Source organism: Typopeltis vanoorti, chromosome 18 (genome assembly GCF_054136105.1).
Source record: "Typopeltis vanoorti isolate ZY-2024b chromosome 18, IOZ_Tvanoo_1.0, whole genome shotgun sequence".
In the NCBI taxonomy this organism is placed as follows: Eukaryota; Metazoa; Arthropoda; class Arachnida; order Uropygi; family Thelyphonidae; genus Typopeltis; species Typopeltis vanoorti.
The window spans coordinates 94,602,445-94,623,135 of record NC_143566.1 but is presented as its reverse complement, the minus strand read 5'-3'; the positions used below and the strand labels follow the sequence as shown (position 1 = coordinate 94,623,135).

General features: G+C 35.5%; 1 protein-coding gene across 2 annotated transcripts in view; it reads left to right on the top strand.

Moving 5' to 3' along the window:
- LOC150096953 (eukaryotic translation initiation factor 2-alpha kinase 1-like) overlaps window positions 1–20,691 on the top strand; it is a 261,883-nt gene that overhangs the window by 14,190 nt on the left and 227,002 nt on the right. For both annotated transcript variants that reach the window (XM_090408147.1, XM_090408148.1), the window contains exon 3: window positions 8,131–8,202. In XM_090408147.1, the coding sequence (XP_090264273.1) occupies window positions 8,131–8,202 (72 nt within the window). The remainder of the gene's footprint in view (window positions 1–8,130; window positions 8,203–20,691) is intronic.

The window sequence follows — 20,691 nt, the reverse complement described above, 5'->3', positions numbered from 1 at the left end:
AGTTTTTCAAAGTAATTACTCCATACTTCAAGGATATCTTTTTTTCCCATTTTCATGTCACCTTTATCATCTCTAATTCCTTTTACAGCACTCTTTCCTCCATTCTTAAGCTTCTTCAACAACCTCCAGAATATTTTGCCACCTTCTTGATATTTGTTTTCTATATTCTTGCCAAAGTTCTCCCATGACTTTTGTTTAGCTAGTTTTACACAGTGTTTAGCATTCTTGCATTTGTCTCTATATTCTCTAAGAGCACAAGCTGACTTATTTGACAGGAACTTTTGGTATGCTTTCTTCTTTTCCTTCACTGCCTCTTTAACTTCCTGTGTCCACCAAGGAGTTCTGATTTTTTTATCCTTACAGATAACCTCACCACATGCCTCTCTGGCAGAATCAATGCATGTTTTCTTCAGAGTTTGCCACTGAATCTCCAAGGTTTGATTCCTGTTCTCAAACTCTTTCATTTTTTCTTCAATAATCTTTGTGTATTTTAGCCTACAGTTCACATCTGAGAGCTGTTCAACTTTTATTCGCTTTAAAACTTTCTTACATGTTATTCTTTTCAATATGAAATTCAATTTTATCCTGCTCAAGACTAAATAGTGATCACTTCCGATTTCAAATCCTCTGTACACTCTGGTGTCCTGCATCAGGGAGAAAACATCACTATCAACAATAACATAGTCAATGAGACTTTTCTTATTCCTAGCCTCTTCTCTCCATGTGAATTTGTGCACATTTTATGTTGGAACATGGTGTTAGTAATAACCAGTCCATGTCCTGAGCAGAAATCCAACAGATATTTGCCATTATTATTAGCTTTGCTCTTTTCTCCAAATTTTCCCAAAATATTTTTGTATGTCTCACAATCATTTCCTACTCTGATATTTAGATCCTCAACAAGGACCAACTTTTCATATTTCATTGTGTCAGTTGCTTTTTCTAAAGCTTCAAAAAATTCCTCCACTTCTACCTTAGTAGAACTTTCCTTGGGACCATAGGCACAAATAAGTCTCATTGTCCAGTTCCCCATTCTCATATTTGCCCACATTACTTTACTTGAGACTGACTGCCATTGAAGAAGATTAGCCTTGTATTTTGTGTTGAATACTATGGCTACTCCTTCTTTTCCTTGATTGTCATTGCCTGAATATAACATTTTGTATTTATTGCTCAGAAAGATCTCACCAGTTTTGGTCTTTTTTGTTTCAGTCACCCCTATTATGTCGATCTGGTACTTATCGAATTCCTCAGCTAGCTCCATTTCTTTGTCATTCAGGCTTCTTACGTTGATAGTACCGATCTTTAACTCTGGTGATGTTGAGTTGGGGTTTATTTTCAGATTTGTTCCAGTAGCTGACTTTTCGCTGTTCACCCTGGTTCCCTGGCGAAAACAACGGGGGGCCTTGTTTAACCAGGCGACGCCCCAGCCGGCATGAAATTTTGTCATGTTGTACCATCATTCTATATTTTGGTTTAACCAATAAGAATACAATTTGGTCGGCTAAATCCCAAATTGCCAGCCCATCCTCGTCCGTTCAGTATCCAAGTAGATACCCAACAGGGTGCACCACGAGAAGGTGAGGATTGGACATTAGGTCAGAAGCCCTGGTCGGTTCTCCGCATTCCTTTAAAGGCTATGTGGAGGTCTCCTCTCAGTTATACAGCTTTGACTCTTAAGCACCCCTACAAGACTTCTGTATTACTTCAATCTTGATATCTTTTATGGGTCTGGCTTCCACTGATGAGACCTCGATAAAGGTTGAAGCTGGTCTGGGTAGTTGCACTTCCCAGAGCCGGTTTTATCTTTAGGCGAACCTACTCAATCGCCTAGGGGCGTTATGACTTTGGGACACCAGATTTTGCTACATAGTTTGGGGAAAAATTACAACCTTCAAAAAAAATTAGTAAAACCTTGATTAATAATAAAAAAACTGAAATAAGTCAAGCCATCATGGTGTTTGCAGATGATCCTACTTTTTTTCGCCTTTTTCTATTTCTTCCACTCCCCTGCTCTTTGTATACTTAACCTCAAGTGCACAGATTTTTCCTCCTTCCTGCATCTCTTCTGGAACGACTTACTCTCTAGCAATAATATCTATAGAGCATGAAATTGCATCTACAATCAATATAAATGAATTAATTCAAAACTTTACCAAAGCAAAAGCCCAAAAGATTAATTTTTCGTAATTTTTGTATTTAAGATGTAATAATTTTCTTGCTATACAGATATTAGGAGTAATCATATACGGATACAATTGTATTGGTTTTGATTAATAAATTTTTTTAATGTTCATAATGATATTATTTTTATAAATATCCACACATATGTAGGTGTGTGTGTGCTTCTGTGAGTATGACAAAAATATTATTATTATTATTTGTCACCTCCAGGGAGTCCAAAGACTCATCGAGGGAGGGTATCTACTCTACAACTCTGCTTCCACCACTCACAATCCACCAATTGACCGCAACTACACCAACGCCATCTATCACCGACCGCCACCACTATTTTTTCCACAGACAATCGCAAATGTCCATGCCCACAGCGGGATATATATAGAGAGAGAATGTATAGGGGCCTTTGCCTAGGTGCATCAGATACTCTTGCACTGGCCCTGGCCCATCCCATAATGCATAGCATTATATGCATTCTAAAGAGTGTGTGTGCTTTGCATTATGGGATATTAGGGCAATTGATGTGAAATCATTAGCCTCAATATACAAGTAATGAAGATACTCCATGTTGCTTACACTTGGGTAATGGATTAAACCAAGAACATAATTTCTTGGCATCTTTAATGTATATGCTATTGTTGATAGTGATATCTATGCTTAATGTTATGCTTCATGTTCAGGATATAAGCATAGCATATATATATATATATATATATATATATATATATATATATATATATATTCAAGAATACCATGTTACTTGCTTATGATATGCAAACAGAGGCTGTTTATTGCAATTTATGAGCCACCGTTATTATTAATTTTATATTTATTCCTTTCTTATTCTCACTATTCCTTCTTACTATTGCATACTTAGTTTATCTACTTTTCTATGGATACTAGAAAATTTATTTGATAAGACTATGCCACCAGTATAAAACTCAGTAATTTAATTGGCATAAAACTCAGTAATAGCCAGTTGACTTCTCTCTCTCTTTCTATAACACAAATTCCTTCAGTAAAACTTTACACAAACAGTCGTGGTCTATTTGCACTTAACTATATGCTTCAGCTATCTTATTTGGTTTCCCTCTCTTAAGTTCACGTTATTTAGGAACAGTTCATTGTAAAATAAACAATCTGGCGGCACACTATTGACATATAATTAAAACACATTTATTTACAATAAAAAAAAAATGCATTAAATAAGTGATAGGAAAGTTACCCCTATTCTTATATACTTTTGGTATAAAGAAACAAATTCTCCCTTTTCAATATTAAATGACTATACAATGTAATCACTCTGTTACTTCTCTGTTTAAAAAAATCAAATTGTCGAGGCTAATTTACTCATAAAGAGATTAGCTAGCTATGGCAAGTTATCTTACAATTTATATTCCAGTTAACAACAAATCAGAGGACTCTCTTATAGATATTTCTTATTACTATTTCCTATCAGTCCATCTAAGACATATCTCCTAAATTACAAGAAGAATGTACATTAAAGGATGTAATACACTTGCTCTATGTCACGACACCTTTCAAAAGTCCTGCATCAAATAGTTTTTTCTCATCTCAGGCCTTAGGCTTCCATCCAGAGAGTCTTGTTTCATGGGCCGCTTTGTTGAAAAATCAGCATGTCTTGGAGACGCAATCTTCCCGGTACTCAAAAGCTCAGGCAAGAAGTTTCAGCATATAGGCTTGAAGATCACTCTCATCGCTTTTGGCTTCAGTTGACTTCCCACAGCACTAGGACATCCGACCGGCACTTGGCATCGGATGTTCTCCCAATTTTTTTCCTCTTGGTCCGACTGGTTCTCTGCCGGCTGCCTCTGGCTCTCTTCAGTAACAGCGCTTCGCCTCTGCTTTCTTGGCAACTTTATCTCGGCTCTCTTCTGTCGGCAACTGGACCTGGACTCTCCTCTCAATGTTAGGCTCTGTCCCCTTTTATTTTCGCCTTCTTGGGACCTTGCACCAAGGGTTGTAAACCCTGAAGAAATCGGCAGTTCTTCTTGATCTCTTTGTTAAGGCCAGCCCGTTTTTTTCATCTCCTCTCTGCACTCTTTTTTCCTTGTCTTGTCAGGCAGTGGAAACTTCTCTGAAACTAGTGGACCTCTTTAATACTAACTTTGAAGGTGCTCATGCACAGAGCTCGCAAGCAACTTTCTCACACACTTAATTGTAAACAACTTTCTTGTGCTCTTATATATAGCTATTATACAAAACTTCCAATGGCAAATCATTGCCTTTGTTTTTGACGTTCTAGACACTTTAGTTAAAACAGTAAATACGATCAATTCCCATAGAGTTATTTACATTAATCTTTAACATAAAATACATAGAGACGAACAAGGTTATTTTTGTAACAGTTCTCATGAGACTTGACCTTAGTAAAAATTGATGTAAAGCGCTTTGGTATTTCTAAGTTACATCGAGTTTTACACTATAACGAGAACTAGAAGTCATTCCAACGATTCATCTTATCACTGGCTTCTTTGAATCACTTAACCTCTCAGTTCCAGCGATTCAAAGAAGCCAATGGCTTCTTTGAATCACTGGAACTGAGAGGCTAAAGTAAACGTTCACAAAATTGCTATATACAAAAAAATAAATAAAACAAAAAATAAAATTTGCGGTGTGTAGCACTTGCACATCAGTCACTGTATAGATTCAGGGTAATAAGAAAGAAAGAGTGAGAGAGGCTATTCCAAAGAACAGGGATAATGGGGATGAAACAGAAGAGAAGTTTGTTTGGCAAATTTGGAGTTGGATGGTAAATGGATGTTGACTCATCAGTTCTGCAGAACATTGTCTGTGAAAGTACCTATAGAAGAAATATAGTGAAGATTTTCTGTTTGAGAGAGTGACTGAATCTGTGACAGAAGGCTCGTAATTTAACTGACCCTCTTCTTTACAGCACCAAGCCATCTTAAAGAGGGTTTCGGATGTGTCACTTGAAATGTGTGAGCAGTATTCCAAAGTCGGATCAATTTGAGATTTGTACAGGTGAGAAGTAGCATTTTGAGCATTTAAGTATGTACTTCAAGTTTCTTGGAGGTTAAATAAGCTGTGCCTGAGATGTATTTGTACCAGGAAAAGTTGGACTTGTAAGTCTGCCTAAGAATAAAAGAAATCTATCATATTTGGATATCTGGGTATTATGAAAAAAAAAAAAGGGGGAGGGGATGATGCAAGATGTTTCTTGTGAGAAATTAGAACTGTTTTGGGAGCATTGAATTCATAGGAAGAGGAGTTTCAAGGAAGAGAGTAGATTTCACCATACACACTATGTAAATAGTAGGTGGTAAATCATACATACAATGATTTACTATCTGTAATATTAAAGACTTGAGTGAATGTCTTAATCATGTCAAAATTTGCCCGAATTAATAAATTATTAAAATATGAATCGCAAAAGAAATATATATTCTGTTATGAAATTATATTATTTTCATTTTCATGTATTGTTGGATATTCCAAAATAATGAATGATGATCATTTATGATTCCTGTCAAGTGATAAAATGAAATTTTATTTTTCTGAGAAGAAAATTGCAATAGTTGATTGTTGAGCACATCCATAGTGTAGTCACAATGTTCTCAACATTCTGAGTGCAGTTTGCCATTTAGTGATAGCCTCACCAGATGTGGTTGTGAATGAGGTTTTAGCACTTTCAAGTGTTGGTGAGAGTAATCATGAAGTAGTGAGTTTAGAAGGTGGTCAAAGAGGTAAAGGTCATTGTCAAGAAAGTATGTGTGGAACTATAAGGTAGGTGATTATGAGAAGATCCACACACAACTAGCATCTTACTAATTGATTGATTGATTGATTGTGCATGGGAAATTATTATTATTATTATTATTATTTCGGGCGACTCCAGGAGTCCTTAGACTCATCGAGGGGGGCCCTAAACATCATGTCCACACAACTATGCAATTACATTCTCACAGTATCTATCATACCTTGTCTTGAACTCGTTCACCGTCATAGCACCCACAATTATAAGGCAGTATCCAGCACAATCAATAAATTAAAGATGGCAAGTTTTGGCACGTTATGGAGGAGGTACAAGGCAGTTTTTAGATGCATGAGGAATATAAACTACAGCCAGAAAGGTGACAAGCATAGTAAAAGAAAAAGTAGAATATGAGAGAAAGTCAGCCAGTCAGGTCAAAAATAATCCAAGGAAATTTATCTGCTATGTGCTAAAGCAAGAGGAAGGATAATTATAGAAGAGTATATATAATTGATATAATACTTCTGGAAGATAATAATTATGGACCTGGTGGATAATTCTGCTAACAAAGTGACCATAAGAACTGATATATTAGAGTTATTTAATGAGCACTTTATTAGCGCATATCTGGCAGTGAAATAATGTTGCGCAACATGCAGAACGGAGGCAAATATTAGAGGTGAAAGAATCAGAGAAATGGTGTTTCGGTGAGATGTTAATAAGTCTGTGGGAATAGACGATATATCACCATGTATTTTTAAGCAATGTGCAAAAAAAATGTTTGCTGTGCTCTTGACCTAGTTATTTAATGAATGTTTTGCATTTTGAAGGTTCCTAAGGCAATACAAAGTTTATTTTTGTGCTATCAAAGGTTCTGGTTCTTCTGACATTCTTGATTTTTTACTGATGAAGTCATCTAGTGTCATTTGTCATTTTTTTTTCTCTCATTAAGCAATTGTTGGAGGTTGCTTCCTTTTTTAAATCTATTGAACCAACCTCTGCTAGTTGCAAAGTTTTCACTCGTATCCTCTCTTTGTTTTTGAATATGATTAAAAATACTTCTGTCTTTTTCCATGATTATTGCGTGACTTAATGGCATGTGTAGGCCTGTGTATCTCAGTGGAAGTGGCGCTTGCATCTTCTGTGCTAGGTCGCCGAAGTTATACTTAGGCTCTAGTCGTCGACTGGAGGAGCCATGCCAGAGATTGTTTCTGGCATGGGCAAGCAGGTTTTTTCTCCTGGAAACTCAAAAAATCGACTATAGAACCCATTATTTCAGACAGTAACATATCCAGTTAGGGTTAGGTACCAAGAGATGGCAGCACTTGTTTGCCTGTCTCCTCACTTGTGACATATTTAATTAGTGAGAGGCATGAGCTAGCTGTCTCTGATTGGCTACTGGTGGAGATTGAACTGCCCACTCAGTCTCCAAAAGCTAGATAGGGTTAAAAGGCCTTGCCTACTCCCTATAAGGGAATAAAAGGCATTAACTGATTTAATGGCAAGTTACATTTGGTTTCATCATCGATCGAAATGGAAAGATGTTTCTCCATTTCCTCTAAAGCATTGCTTCTGAAGGCGTTGTGGTTGCTGAACACTTAGGCTCCAATGTTAACTTGAAGTTCATCTTTTTCTAATTGCCTCAGCACCTGCATTTTAATGTCGAGTGAAATGCTTTTTTGTATCAATTTTATCATTCTTTACACCCACTCATTTTGAATCATTTAAAAAATGATAGTAATGCTTCATTTTTAATGAACAAATAGAATTTTTGTTGATTTCCTTGGTCAATAATATCGATGATTACATCTCATAAATAACATTTTATGCAGCACTCCAAATCGTATTGATAGCGTGGACATTTTGTTTCACTGCCAGTGAACAACTTTTCTAGGACATGAGGAACCTTCTTAACTGCTTTTTCACCTGAAGATAAATGACCCCCCCCTTTCCCCAAATAGGCAACAGTTTTTACTCCTAGTAATTGCTTTTTCTTCTACAAAATAGGTGAAACCAGCCAAAGAATACATGTAATTAATAATTATACAGCTCATACTATGCTGACTTTATAGGGTTACTTTAGATATAACTCTAACGAAAGCTAAATCAAAGAGATGAATTCCAGTAATTTCATGGCAGCCAAATGTTGATATAAATAATTTGGAATGATTTTTTGCTGTATAAAATTAAGAAAATAATTTTCTATTATTTTTAAGGTAGAAGAAAGACGCTAAGATTATCAAGACGTATTAGAACACAGACAAGATTTGACAGCTGTTCTGGAATGGGTAGGGTGTTAATGCTTATAACTGTATTTATTTATTCATTAATCATTATTAATGATTAATCATCACCTAATCAGTATAAACAATTTTTGAATCAGTATTAATCATTTGATTCATTAATATTCTCTGTTTATTAAATTATGTATATATGTATGTAGTCCTTTGATTCTCTCCTGTTTTATTATTATTACGAGAGTGGTCCGAAAAGTTCTCAGCCTAACAATGAAAAAACGAATTTATAATTTCAAAATTATTTTTATTTTTCAACATAATCTCCCTTAAGATTAATACATTTATTCCAGTGCCATTATCTTTTCCCTGTAGTGGTTCTCAGTAACATCTGCAAAATATCCTTCTACAGCTGCAATCACTTCTTCATTTGAAGAAAAACGATGACCAGTGAGGAAGAGTTTTAGTTTTGGGAAGAAATACGAGTCAGAGGGAGCCAAATCTGGGGAATAGGGTGGATGTTCCAACAATTCATAGTGTAGATCCCTTAATTTTCCTATTGACAAAACAATACTTTTGTGGGCAGGTCATTGTCCTGATAAAAGTTGCTTTTTTTTTTCTTCTGCAAACCGGGTCTTTTCTCATGAGCTTTTCCATCTAGCCTGGTTAAAAGATGGAATAATATTCCCTGGTTATTGTTTTACCCTTTTCAAGATAATTAATAAACAAAATACCTTTAGCATCCAAACACCGATGCCATGACCTTTCCTGATGATGGAACCAGCTTTATCTTCTTTGGCACTGAACAACCTGCTTCTGTCTACTGCTTTGACTGCTGTTTGGATTCTGGTGTGTAATGGTAGAGTCTCATCCATAGTAATAAATGAGTTTTATTCTTGTTAAAATGCTCCAAGCACTGTTTAGAGATTTCATGTGAGTGTGTTTTTGATCTGCTGTAGGATATATTTCATGCAAAATATATCCTACCTGTTCTTTTGAAATGCCTATAGTCTCAGCAATTTCACTCACTTTGACTGGCCGGTCATCCTATACCATATCTTGATCAATGATTTCTGGTGTTGTTACACATTTTGGACATCCATCACGTGGATCATCTTCAAGGCTGACACCAGTGGAACACCCAGGGATGGGGCCAAGGGGCCCTTCCCCCCCAAAAAAAAAAGAAAAAGGAAAAACACTAGAAAATTTTCCAAAAATCTTTTCCTAATTAAAATTATTTTTTATTTATATTGTGTCATGTCTTCTATTTCCATACAACTTATGAATTAGTGGTCACATAAGGTGGGAATACCCTATAGCTCTCGGGAATCACGGCCACTGTAGAAAGCGAGGCGAATGAAGTATTGCTCCATCGTACCGAGTGCTATTTTGTTTGCCTGAGGTAGGCCAAAGGAGATCATGGGTATCATGCATTGGTGATCACTGCAGATGCTCAGTCATAGGTCGTATGTAATGTGTAGTGTGTATTCTCAAATTGTATACTTAACTCGGGGGGGCCCCCCTCCCCAAGATTAAATCTTGAGTGCTCGGCCCCCCTCCAAGATTAAATCCTGAGTCTGCCACTGGCTGGTACAGCCACATTTAAACTTGGCAGCCCATTTCTTAATTGTCGAAAACGAAGGAGAAGAGTGCCCATAAACTTTTATCAACTTCGAATGAATTTCTTTTGGCGTTAAACCTTCTTTTACAAAGAATTTTATAACCACATGATACTCAATTTTATCCATTTCAAGGGATACAGACAACACTTCTGCTTCAGACAGCTGTATAAAACAAACTACTTGATAGAATGACTTGGAATTTCACATGGGTGCTTAAAAAAAAAAAATCATGCCGATAGTGTTGCCATCTATGGTCGAGGCTGAGAACTTTTCAGACCACCCTCATATGTGACATCTGCAAGGAGTCCAAGGACTCATCATGGAAGGGTACTTTTGTGATGAGTCCTTGAATTGGCATCTCCACTCCCATACCCATTCACTCAGTCTATTCAAGTCTTCCTGTAAGGGCAGTGCATCTGCTCTATTTCTCATAGTTCGTCCCAACTTTGCATCATCTGCAAACAACTGAATATTCCCAACCAAATCTTCCCCAGTGTGTTTAGTAATGGCCCTAAAACTGACCCCTGATGCACACCACTAGTGATTTTCCTATTCTGGGATATTGCTCCTCCATACACAACTTGTTGATACCTATCAGACAGCCAATCTCCAATCCAATTCACTAGTCTAATATCCAACCCCATCCTCTCTAGTTTGACAATAAATTTATTATGCAGTAATTTATCAAAAACCTCTGCAAAATCTTAGTATACTACTGTGTATCCATATCCTTTGTTGAATAAAGCTGTCACCTTGTTATAATAAGTAGGTAAGTTATTAAGACTTGACCTCACTTTAGCAAATCCATGCTGTCTGTAAAGATATTACCTTTGTTATCAACCCAATTCTTGATCTGGATTCTCATCAGTCTTACCAACACTTGAACCATAACACCTGACACACAGATTGGCCTATAATTTGATGCTTGACTTCTGTCAGCTCTTTTATGAAGTGGTACAATCTTGCCTCCCTTCCTTCTAATCCTTTGGAATTTGACCCAATGTAAGACTCATATTAAACAGATGTCAACTCCTTGGCATACTTCTTCAAAATACTTGCTGATATATCCTCTCAAGTCATATGGCTTTATTAATGTTTACTTAACTCCCGTTTTACCTCTTCCTTACTCACAGTGAATCTCTCCTCCCACTTATCCACTGCTTTCAAACTCTCCATGATGTCACATTCACAAGAATGAAAGATCTTTAAGAACTGCTCATTAAATATCTCAGCTATATTATCTTCTGCAGCAGATTTTCTTCAATCACTATCATCCTTCCATAATCATTCCTTTTTTTTTTTTTTTTTTTTGCTGGCTACATATTGAAAAAAAAACTCCCTAGGATTTTTTTTTTTTTTTTGCTTTGTTAACTGACTACCATTTGTTCTTTACTTTTGCTACCCTTACTAACCAAGTCTTACCAACCTTGCCTGTTCTTTGTATTCCTCATGGAGATTATTACCTCTCATCTTATGTTGCCATCATAATACCTTTTTCCTCTGTATCCTTCCCTTGCTGTTTAATTTATTTGTCAGTGATATTTCATGTGGATAGACTGGGGATCTTCAGTTATTTGCTGATGATGCAAAGTTGTTAAAAAAAGAAATCTGGATAAAGAAAGCTGTGAAACTTGACTACATCACCCAATCTGAATAGATCTTATGGCCTTAAGTTATCCCCATTATTGGAAATGGTTCTTAATATAGCTCACCTTAGTTAATTTTCTGAGAAAGTGATCTAGTGTAAAGACCAAAAAAGTGGTAAAAGTTGATCATTTTTGGAGATTTAAACAGCAGAGTTATAAAGGAATGCCAGACATATAGAAATATTTTGGAGAAAACAGCAAACTTAATAATAATGGTAAGTACTTGCTGAATTCTCTTCAGGATATAGACTAGTCATTACTAACATGTTTCAAAGAAACATGTTAGTAATGACTGACTGAAAGATGTTAGAAAATTATGTATTTTCCAAAGATTGGAAAAGTCTTGACTATGTTATTGTTGATAGTGGTGTCTTCATGCAGGTTCAAGACATGAGCATACAGAAGATTTGAACTAAGAAATAATTATCCTTTATTTTAAATTAGGATAAAAGTGAATATTATATTGAAAAGAAAAGCATTTAAGAAAGTTTTAAAAAGAAAGTTTAGCATCTTTCAGAGATGAATTGTTGACTCAAATGCACAAATATTTTTAAGAAAAAAATGAGAGTTGGAAATAAGAACTTAATCTTGGAAATTTGGTGGCAGACACTGGCAAAAAGAAAACAAGTTATCGTAAGGTATATAATAGAAAAATTAGAACTCTATGAATGTGTAGCATTAACTGAAGAAGTTAATGTTGCAGTCCAGGAAAAGAAGGAAGCATATTGAAATTCCTGGCAAGTAAGTCAGGCACATCCTCTGAAAGAACATTGCTTTTGCATATATTTATTTATCTCATACACAAGAGATGCAAGAACATATAGCACTTCATTGCTGTATGTGGGATGCTGGTAAGAATTGAGAAAAAAAGAAATCTTGACATTTTTCTTGTTGAACTTATTGGAAAAGAGGAAGAGGTTGATTTAGATGTTTTTTTTTCCTCACTTGGTTAGACTATAAATTATATATTTAGTTTAATCCTTTATCCAAGTGTAAGTAAACAAACTTTGCACCTGAAGTATCTTCAGGACTGGGGCAACTCGTGGCAAAGGTGGACTGACTTCACATCACTTGCCTTAGTATCCCATAATGCAAAGCACATCTCCTTGTGGACATATATAATGTTATGCATTATGGGAAGGGTCACTATCGACTGGTTTCGACCTTTATTGAGGTCTCTTCAGTGGGAGCCAGACCCAGAGGTGATACCAAGGTTGAAGCAATGCAGAAGTCCTCTTCAGGATGTGGACTAGTCATTACTAACATGTTTCAACATAGATTGGAAAAGTCTTGACTACGTTATTGTTGATAGCGATGTCTTCGTGCAGGTTCTTGTCGAAACCAGTCTGAATAGCGACCCTTCCCATAATGCATAGCATTATACATCTCCTCAAGGAGATGTGCTTTGCATTATGGGATACTAAGGCAAGTGATGTGAAGTCAGTCCACCTTTGCCACGAGTTGCCCAGTCCTGAAGATCAAAGAAAAAAATTCAGCTTACTGCATGTGGCTTGCATCAAGAACTCCAGCTTCATACTTTGCGTATACCAAAGCATATATCATATGCAAATCAGTCATGAGTAGATCCAAATGCGATTTCATGAAGGCCACCAACAGAAAACTCAAATGGAAGCTGTGCCTTCTGGTCATTTGCTAAGGCTGTTTGATGCAATTTCTGCTCTCCTATGCTTCCACTCCTGTCTCATCCTGATGACAGCACTGTTATTTCACTCAAAGATAAAGTTGGCATCACTCTTTTCCTCAAACTCCTGCATAGATGACCAAGGGAAATAACTTTCTACTATACTGGAATCCAAGCACTGTATGCTTCCTATAGTTTTTCAACATAAAGTCCTTAGAAAACTACTAATAAAAATCGGATACTGAAATGTTTTCTGGTCTTATTCGCATCTCCCCAGTTGTTCTCAAACATTGTGCTCAGAGCTAACATCCATCCTGCATTGTCTCTATAATTTATTATACATATCTGGTACTTATCCCAATGCATGGAAGAATCTCATATTCATCCTATTCCAAATAAGGGTGGTAGAAGTCTACCAGCCAACTACTGACCAATTGCAATCACCTCTGTCCTCTCCAAAATAATGGAAAAAGTCATCAGTAGCCAACTCCTCCACTACTTAGGCTCACAAATTAGTCAGCAACCACCAGTAGAGATTTCCCCCTATTCAAGATCCACAGTTGACCCTGTACCTTACATCACACCCAACACTGGACACATACAATACCATGGAAAGGTTCAGAGAAACTTGCATTGCCAGAGTTCACATTTCCAAAGCTTTCTAAGATGTGTGGCATCTAGACATACTAAACAAATTGCCATTCTTCAGTCTCCCTGTTACCCTCTGTAATTGGATAGCCAGCTTTCTCTCTGATTGTTCTCTTCAAGTCATGGTATATGACTCCCTCTCTTTGAGCTTTACCACCAGTGCTAAGTACTTCAAGGCCCTGTCCTATCACCACTCTCTTTCTCCTGTACATAAATGACCTGCTCATAATAACCACCAATCCCATCCACAACTTTGCAGACGATAATACTCTCCACTCATTCTACTCATTTGACAAATATGCAGTACTCAGATATTCCAGGCTACAAGATCATTATAACTAGTGCCTTAAACATTGATCTACATACTGTTCTCCAATGGGGTGAGGACAATCTTACGTTCAATGCCACCAAAACACAGTCTTGCCTTTTCTCGTGCAAAAGAGATCCCAGCTCACCTTATCTTTTCATTAATACACAAATCACAGAAAAGATCAGATCTCTTTGCTTGGACTTGTTTTAAGTGTGTTTCTACTTTCTTTTTATTATAAGAGAAATAGTTGGTTAATAGCACAGATTCATACCCAGGATATATTGTTGTTAGGATAAATTAAGAGATTGAGTGAGGGACAATGGAAATTCAAAATTAATATGTTTGTTTACAAATAATAGTGTAGATTTTTTTGTATTATCTTAAATGGTGTGTGTAAAATGTTTGTTTTGCAACAAGCACTATACAGTGGTATCTCGCTAATCTGAACCTCTTTAGTCTGAACCCTCCAGTAATCCGAACTGCAGTTTGAAAGAAAAATGTTTTATTTATTACGTATTATTATTTTGTTTACTATTTTGTTTTATTATTTTTATTTAATAATTATTATTTTAACTATTACTATTTATTTTATTATTATTACGGTACAGTATTTTTTTCATACTGTCGATTGTATGGTTATACTAGAGGCCTATTTTGATTTATTGTGTGTTCATGTTTGCTTTTTTATACTGTACAGTACGGTACACAATAAATAACGGAAAAAACTCACTTAGAAAGATTATTTATTAGTATAATTTTCGCCTGTGTGTCACAGGCATCTTCAGTACATTAAGCTCAAAATTAAACACTAACTGACAATTCCAAAAAGCGCCACCTAAGTAGCTGGTGTAAGATAACTAAAAAGGTTAATAACTTTCCTAAAAAAAAATAAATAAATAAAAAAAAAAAATTAATACAATAAAAAGTTAGGAAAGATTAGCTGATTTGTAAAGTACTATCTCCCATAAAGGGGATAGACGTAAGCCGTCAGATCTGTTTAAGTTAGGAGAATGAAGTAGAAGATGTAGAGAATGTACTGAAGATGCCTGTGACACACAGGCGAAAATTATACTAATAAATAATCTTTCTACGTGAGTTTTTTCCGTTATTTATTGTGTACCGATATGTCTACTCACGGTTTACCTCTTTTAAAACTTACTGTACAGTACGTACTGTATTGTGGGCATGATCACAAATATACACAAAAAGAGGAAATTCAAAACGTGCATAATTTGGTTAAAAATATAAATCTAGATGTTGAAATTTAACAAAGAGATGTTACGGAATGGATTATAGGTAGAACCAAAAGCGAGTTCAAAATCAAATCAGATGCTGAAATTATAAATATGATGCTACAGAATGAATTAGAAGATGATGATGACGATGAAGAACTCGAAGAAAAAAAAGTAAAACTTGAAGAGGCAGCTGATCAGTTTTAATATGTGTATAGAATGTGCTAAGCAGAATGATACTCCATTCCACAAAATTTTGTTGCTAATGCAGCTCCAAGAAGAAGCATTCGAAAAAAAGTTTAGCTTCCAAGAAGCAAAAGAAAATCGGTGACTTTTTTACAAAGAAATAAAAAAACTTTTTTTTTATGTTATCTTGTGAAACCTTTTTTTGTGTTGTGTACAAGAAAGTGATATTTTTTACCCAAATTCATTTACTTACTGAACTATGCAATTTTATTAAATCAGAACCCTCAACAATACAAATACATAGAAATAAATTTTTTTCTAAAATAAACTTCTGTACTAAGTTTTTGTTTTACATTACAGTACAGTAGCTTTTTTCTATCAGTTAATTTATTTAGAGAATTAAATTGATGTACAATTAGAATCTGATTATTTTTGTATTAAATGATAGTTATTGTTGTCTCTTGGGGGGAAATTCGCTAATCCGAACGAGCATAGTTTTTATTAGGTCAGATTAGCGAGTACTACTGTATACTGTATTTACTCGAATATAACTCACCTTCACATATATCTTGCACCCCTTATTTTACTTTACAAAAAAAAAAAAAAAAAAAAAAAAATTAAAAAGTTTCACATATATCTTGCACACAAAAAAAAGTGTAAAACTTTTAAGAAATAGATAGTGAATGTTGTTATTGTAGTCGCAAATATTTTGGAATTTGGTTGAAGAGAATAAGCATTTTGAGCTCAACAATTGTCGGCTTACCTTTGTCATTGAGTTGCGCAATCTTTTGTTAATATCGCACCGGTCATATGAACATCTTCATAGCCGAGCTATCTCTATGGCCTACAATTGTTGTCCATTTTGTACTCCACTTTCACTTCTAATTAGTCATTTGTGAAGGGTTGTTCATAACTTCTCTCAAGTCTTGTAATTACTGGTAATTTTTGCTTGAAATATGGAGAACCATTCAAGTTACAGTGCTGGTTTTAAACTCAAAAATCATATGATTCCAAAATAATAAAAGAACAAGCAATAATAAAACTTTGTTTTAAATTTTAATTTAATTACAGAGCATTTTGTTGCTAGAAATGTAAATATGTCATGTGATGAAGGTGAGCGGCCGGTTGTGTAAATAACGTTGATAATCAAAATTTAAATGCATTCAATTTATAAATAATGTGAATAATTATAAATTATAATGAATACTGAAGATTTAATTCTAAACGTCAATTTAGTTTTTTTCCTGAAAAACTTTAGTGTCCAAAATTGTGCATATAACTCGCACCATCATTTTTTAACTTTAATTTTGGGTAAAAAAGTGTGAGTTTTTTTGTTCATTGTACCATATTCGAGTAAATATGTACAATTTCGCATTTCAAATAAATTTATCTTCTAAAACAGAATAAAGGCCCACATGTTTAACACAGTTAAAGAACATGAACATTTTGTGAGATTCCCTCTCTTCAAAATCATAGGATTTTGTGAGAATACACAAACTTTAAGCTCATAACACACAGTTTTTTTTCAGTTGTCAATGACGGCCATTAAATATGAATTTCATAACTCGTACCTGTTTTTCTTCTAAAGCAAAAAACTAATTTTTATACAATCTTTCTTAAAAAAATAACGTATGTCTTTCGTATCTTCTTTGCAGTGTCAGTTCCTTTCCTGCTTGTTCATTATCCTGAAATAAGTTCATCTCTTAAGGGTTTATAGTACTTATCTGGAATATGCTTTCTGCATACTGTATCAAAAAGGAACTGTCCGATGCGTCAGGAAAAAATATATACAGTAATACCCCGACTTGCGTGCATCCGGAGTTACACGGTTTCTTATGTATGTATTCCTGTCCTGCTTCACACCTCGCCGTATCTTTTCGGCGCTGGCCGCATTCGCCAGTGTCTCACATGCTGTGAACAAGCGCTGTTTCGCATGGTCTCCATTCATACACAATTTTTATAGTCTACAAACCTTGCGATTGTTTAATGTTATGTTCTTGATAAAAATTTTATCACATAAAACATAATAATGTCATCCAAAAGAAGCAAGTCCGATTCTTCTACAGCTAGCAAAAAAAGAAAAACATTGACTTTGAAAACAAAACTCAACATTATTAAGGATTTTGAAGACGGAATGAAAATTTGTGAGCTAGCAAAGAAGTTTGATCTACAGGAATCCACAGTAAGCACAATCATAAAAGATAAAGAAAGAAATGAGATGGTGAGATGGAAACGATGCTTAAATTATGGTGTGATATTCAAGTGAGAGTAGAAAGAGAAACCATCGACATCGAAATAACTTTCTTTTTTTTTTTATGTACGAAAAACTACAATTATGATTATACAGGCAGCCTTGGGTTTACGCCTCAGTTTCGTTCCTGAAAAAAAAAACGGGCGTAAAATGAACCCAATTTTAATGGGGGGGTACGAAGTTATGTTCCGCGCAGTCAAAAAATATGCACATGAAGTATGTGTAACATTATTATATTTAAAGCTTTGATAATACATACATATATATTTGTTAAAATAAAATTATTAATAACGAAAACAAAACAAAATTATATAAAAAAATATGAAACTTTGAAAAGATATTACATTACTTAAATTAAGGGGATATTAAATCCCACATAGTTTTAAAACCGAATAAGAAACTCAAAGATTGGAATCAGAGTTTCTTGCTGAATATAGTAAACTATAAAGTATTGGCGACACTAGCGTTAGCCAATGCAAGTGATCCTAGTACGTAGTACAATACCGGGCAACTCGTTGCAAAGGTGGGGGAAGTTCAGATCGCTATTCTTAGGTATTTTCCATAATGTAAAAACACATTTCCTAGGAAATGTATGCTGTTATTACATTATGGAGGGAGGTCACTACCCAGACCGGTTTCAGCGCCTTTTTTGAGGCTTCATCAGTGAGTAGCTAGACCTAATACCGAAGTGTATAGCGAAAAGAACTTATGTACTCTGCGAACGAGTTTTCCAAACAGGTGCAACCATTAAGTTACTTAAGTATAAAGAGCTAATAAGCTTCATTTCGGCAATGAAAACATTACTTAAATTAAGGGGATATTAAATCCCACATAGTTTTAAAACCGAATAAGAAACTCAAAGATTGGAATCAGAGAGTTTCTTGCCGAATATAGTAATATAGTGTCGCCGATACTTTATAGTTTACTATATTCGGCAAGAAACTCTCTGATTCCAATCTTTGAGTTTCTTATTCGGTTTTAAAACTATGTGGGATTTAATATCCCCTTAATTTAAGTAATGTTTTCATTGCCGAAATGAAGCTTACTTATTAGCTCTTTATACTTAAGTAACTTAATGGTTGCACCTGTTTGGAAAACTCGTTCGCAGAGTACATAAGTTCTTTTCACTATACACTTTGGTATTAGGTCTAGCTACTCACTGATGAAGCCTCAAAAAAGGCTGAAACCGGTCTGGCTAGTGACCTCCCTCCATAATGTAATAACAGCATACATTTCCTAGGAAATGTGTTTTTACATTATGGAAAATACCTAAGAATAGTGATCTGAACTTCCCCCACCTTTGCAGCGAGTTGTACTACGTACTAGGATCACTTGCATTGGCTAACGCTAGTGTCGCCGATACTTTATAGTTTACTATATTCGGCAAGAAACTCTCTGATTCCAATCTTTGAGTTTCTTATTCGGTTTTAAAACTATATGGGATTTAATATCCCCTTAATTTAAGTAATGTTTTCATTGCCAAAATGAAGCTTATTAGCTCTTTATACTTAAGATATTACATATTTCTATGTTGAAGTTCGGATCACCTGCATTTTTTTAAAAAATGTATCTAGTGTTAACTGCCTAGATTTTCTTTTTCTTTCTTTAAGGAGTTCAGTGTAGGGTCGAATAGATGCAATTACTCTCCTTTTTACGTTCGCACTCCGTTCCCAATTGTGACCCATTTCGCAGAGTTCATCAGTCAATGTCTCTATGCTTGCAAGGATACGCTGTAAATCGGGCATTTTCATATCTCTCAGAGGACCTTAGTTTTCTTTCTCCTCCTCCATGATAAACCGCTTCATTGGAAAGCGGTTTATCATGGCTCTCTAAGACTTCTGTCACATCTTCAGCTGTAATATCATACAATCCCACCTATCGCGCAAGCTTGGTAACATCTTCAGTAACATTCTCCTCTTGCTCTAATTCCTCAAAGTCGTGCATAAATGCTGGAAGAAGTTTTCGCCATGCTCTTTTTAAACACTTTGCTGACACGTCGTTCCAAGCTGCCTCGATGTTGTTAATGCCCTTCAAAATATCGAATGACCGCCCATAGTCTTTAATAGTTTTTCCTGAAGTGTCCAAGACTGTTACCGTTTCCATAAATGTTATATGGAGGTAATAGGCTTTGAAGATTGATATAATCCCCTGATCCATCGGTTGCATAAGCGATGTTGTGTTTGGGGGCATGTAAACAACCTTGACATCCAATGGTGTTCTTACTTCAGCAAGGTTTTGAGGATGTCCAGAGGCATTATCCAAGAGAAGCAATGCCTTGGCTGGCAAATCATTTTCTTTACAGAAGCAAAGCACGGTAGGACAAAAATAATTTGTGTAGCAATCTATAAAAACGTCTTGTGTAACCCAAGCTTTCTTGTTCCATTTCCAATAGACTAACAGTATGGCTTTTAGACCTTTGAAGGCACATGATGTCTGTGAATGGTTCACCAACATTGATTTAAGCTTCAAAGTTCTGGAGACATTTGCACCCAACAAAAGCGTAAGTATATCTTTTGCAGCTTTCAAAACTGGAGTGGAACATTCTTCACAGGAAATGAAGGTGCGTGATGGTAATTTTTTCCAGTAGAGCCCAGTCTCATCAACATTAAAAATGAGATCAGGAGGATAACTTCCTTGTTCTACACAGTCTTGAAAAACAGCTGCTGCAGGAACATCTGCACTTGCTGCCTCATGATATAATTTGACACTATGGCACTTACTTCGAGACTTAAATCTCATGAACCAACCTTTGCTTCCTAAAAATGTTTCTCCTCCATCTGTCTTTTTAAGATCCTCAGAAATTGTTTTTGCGTTCTCAGTTATAACTGCCTGCGTCAGAGGAATGTTTTTCTGATTCAAGTGATCCACCCATGATGATGATAATTTTTCCATTTTTTCATGAAGTTTACCCCTGCTATAACGTTACATGTTTTGCATTTAATGCTGCCGTGGAGTGTTGCACAGACTGTTTTATTCTATCTACATTTTTCATAATTGTAGTAACAG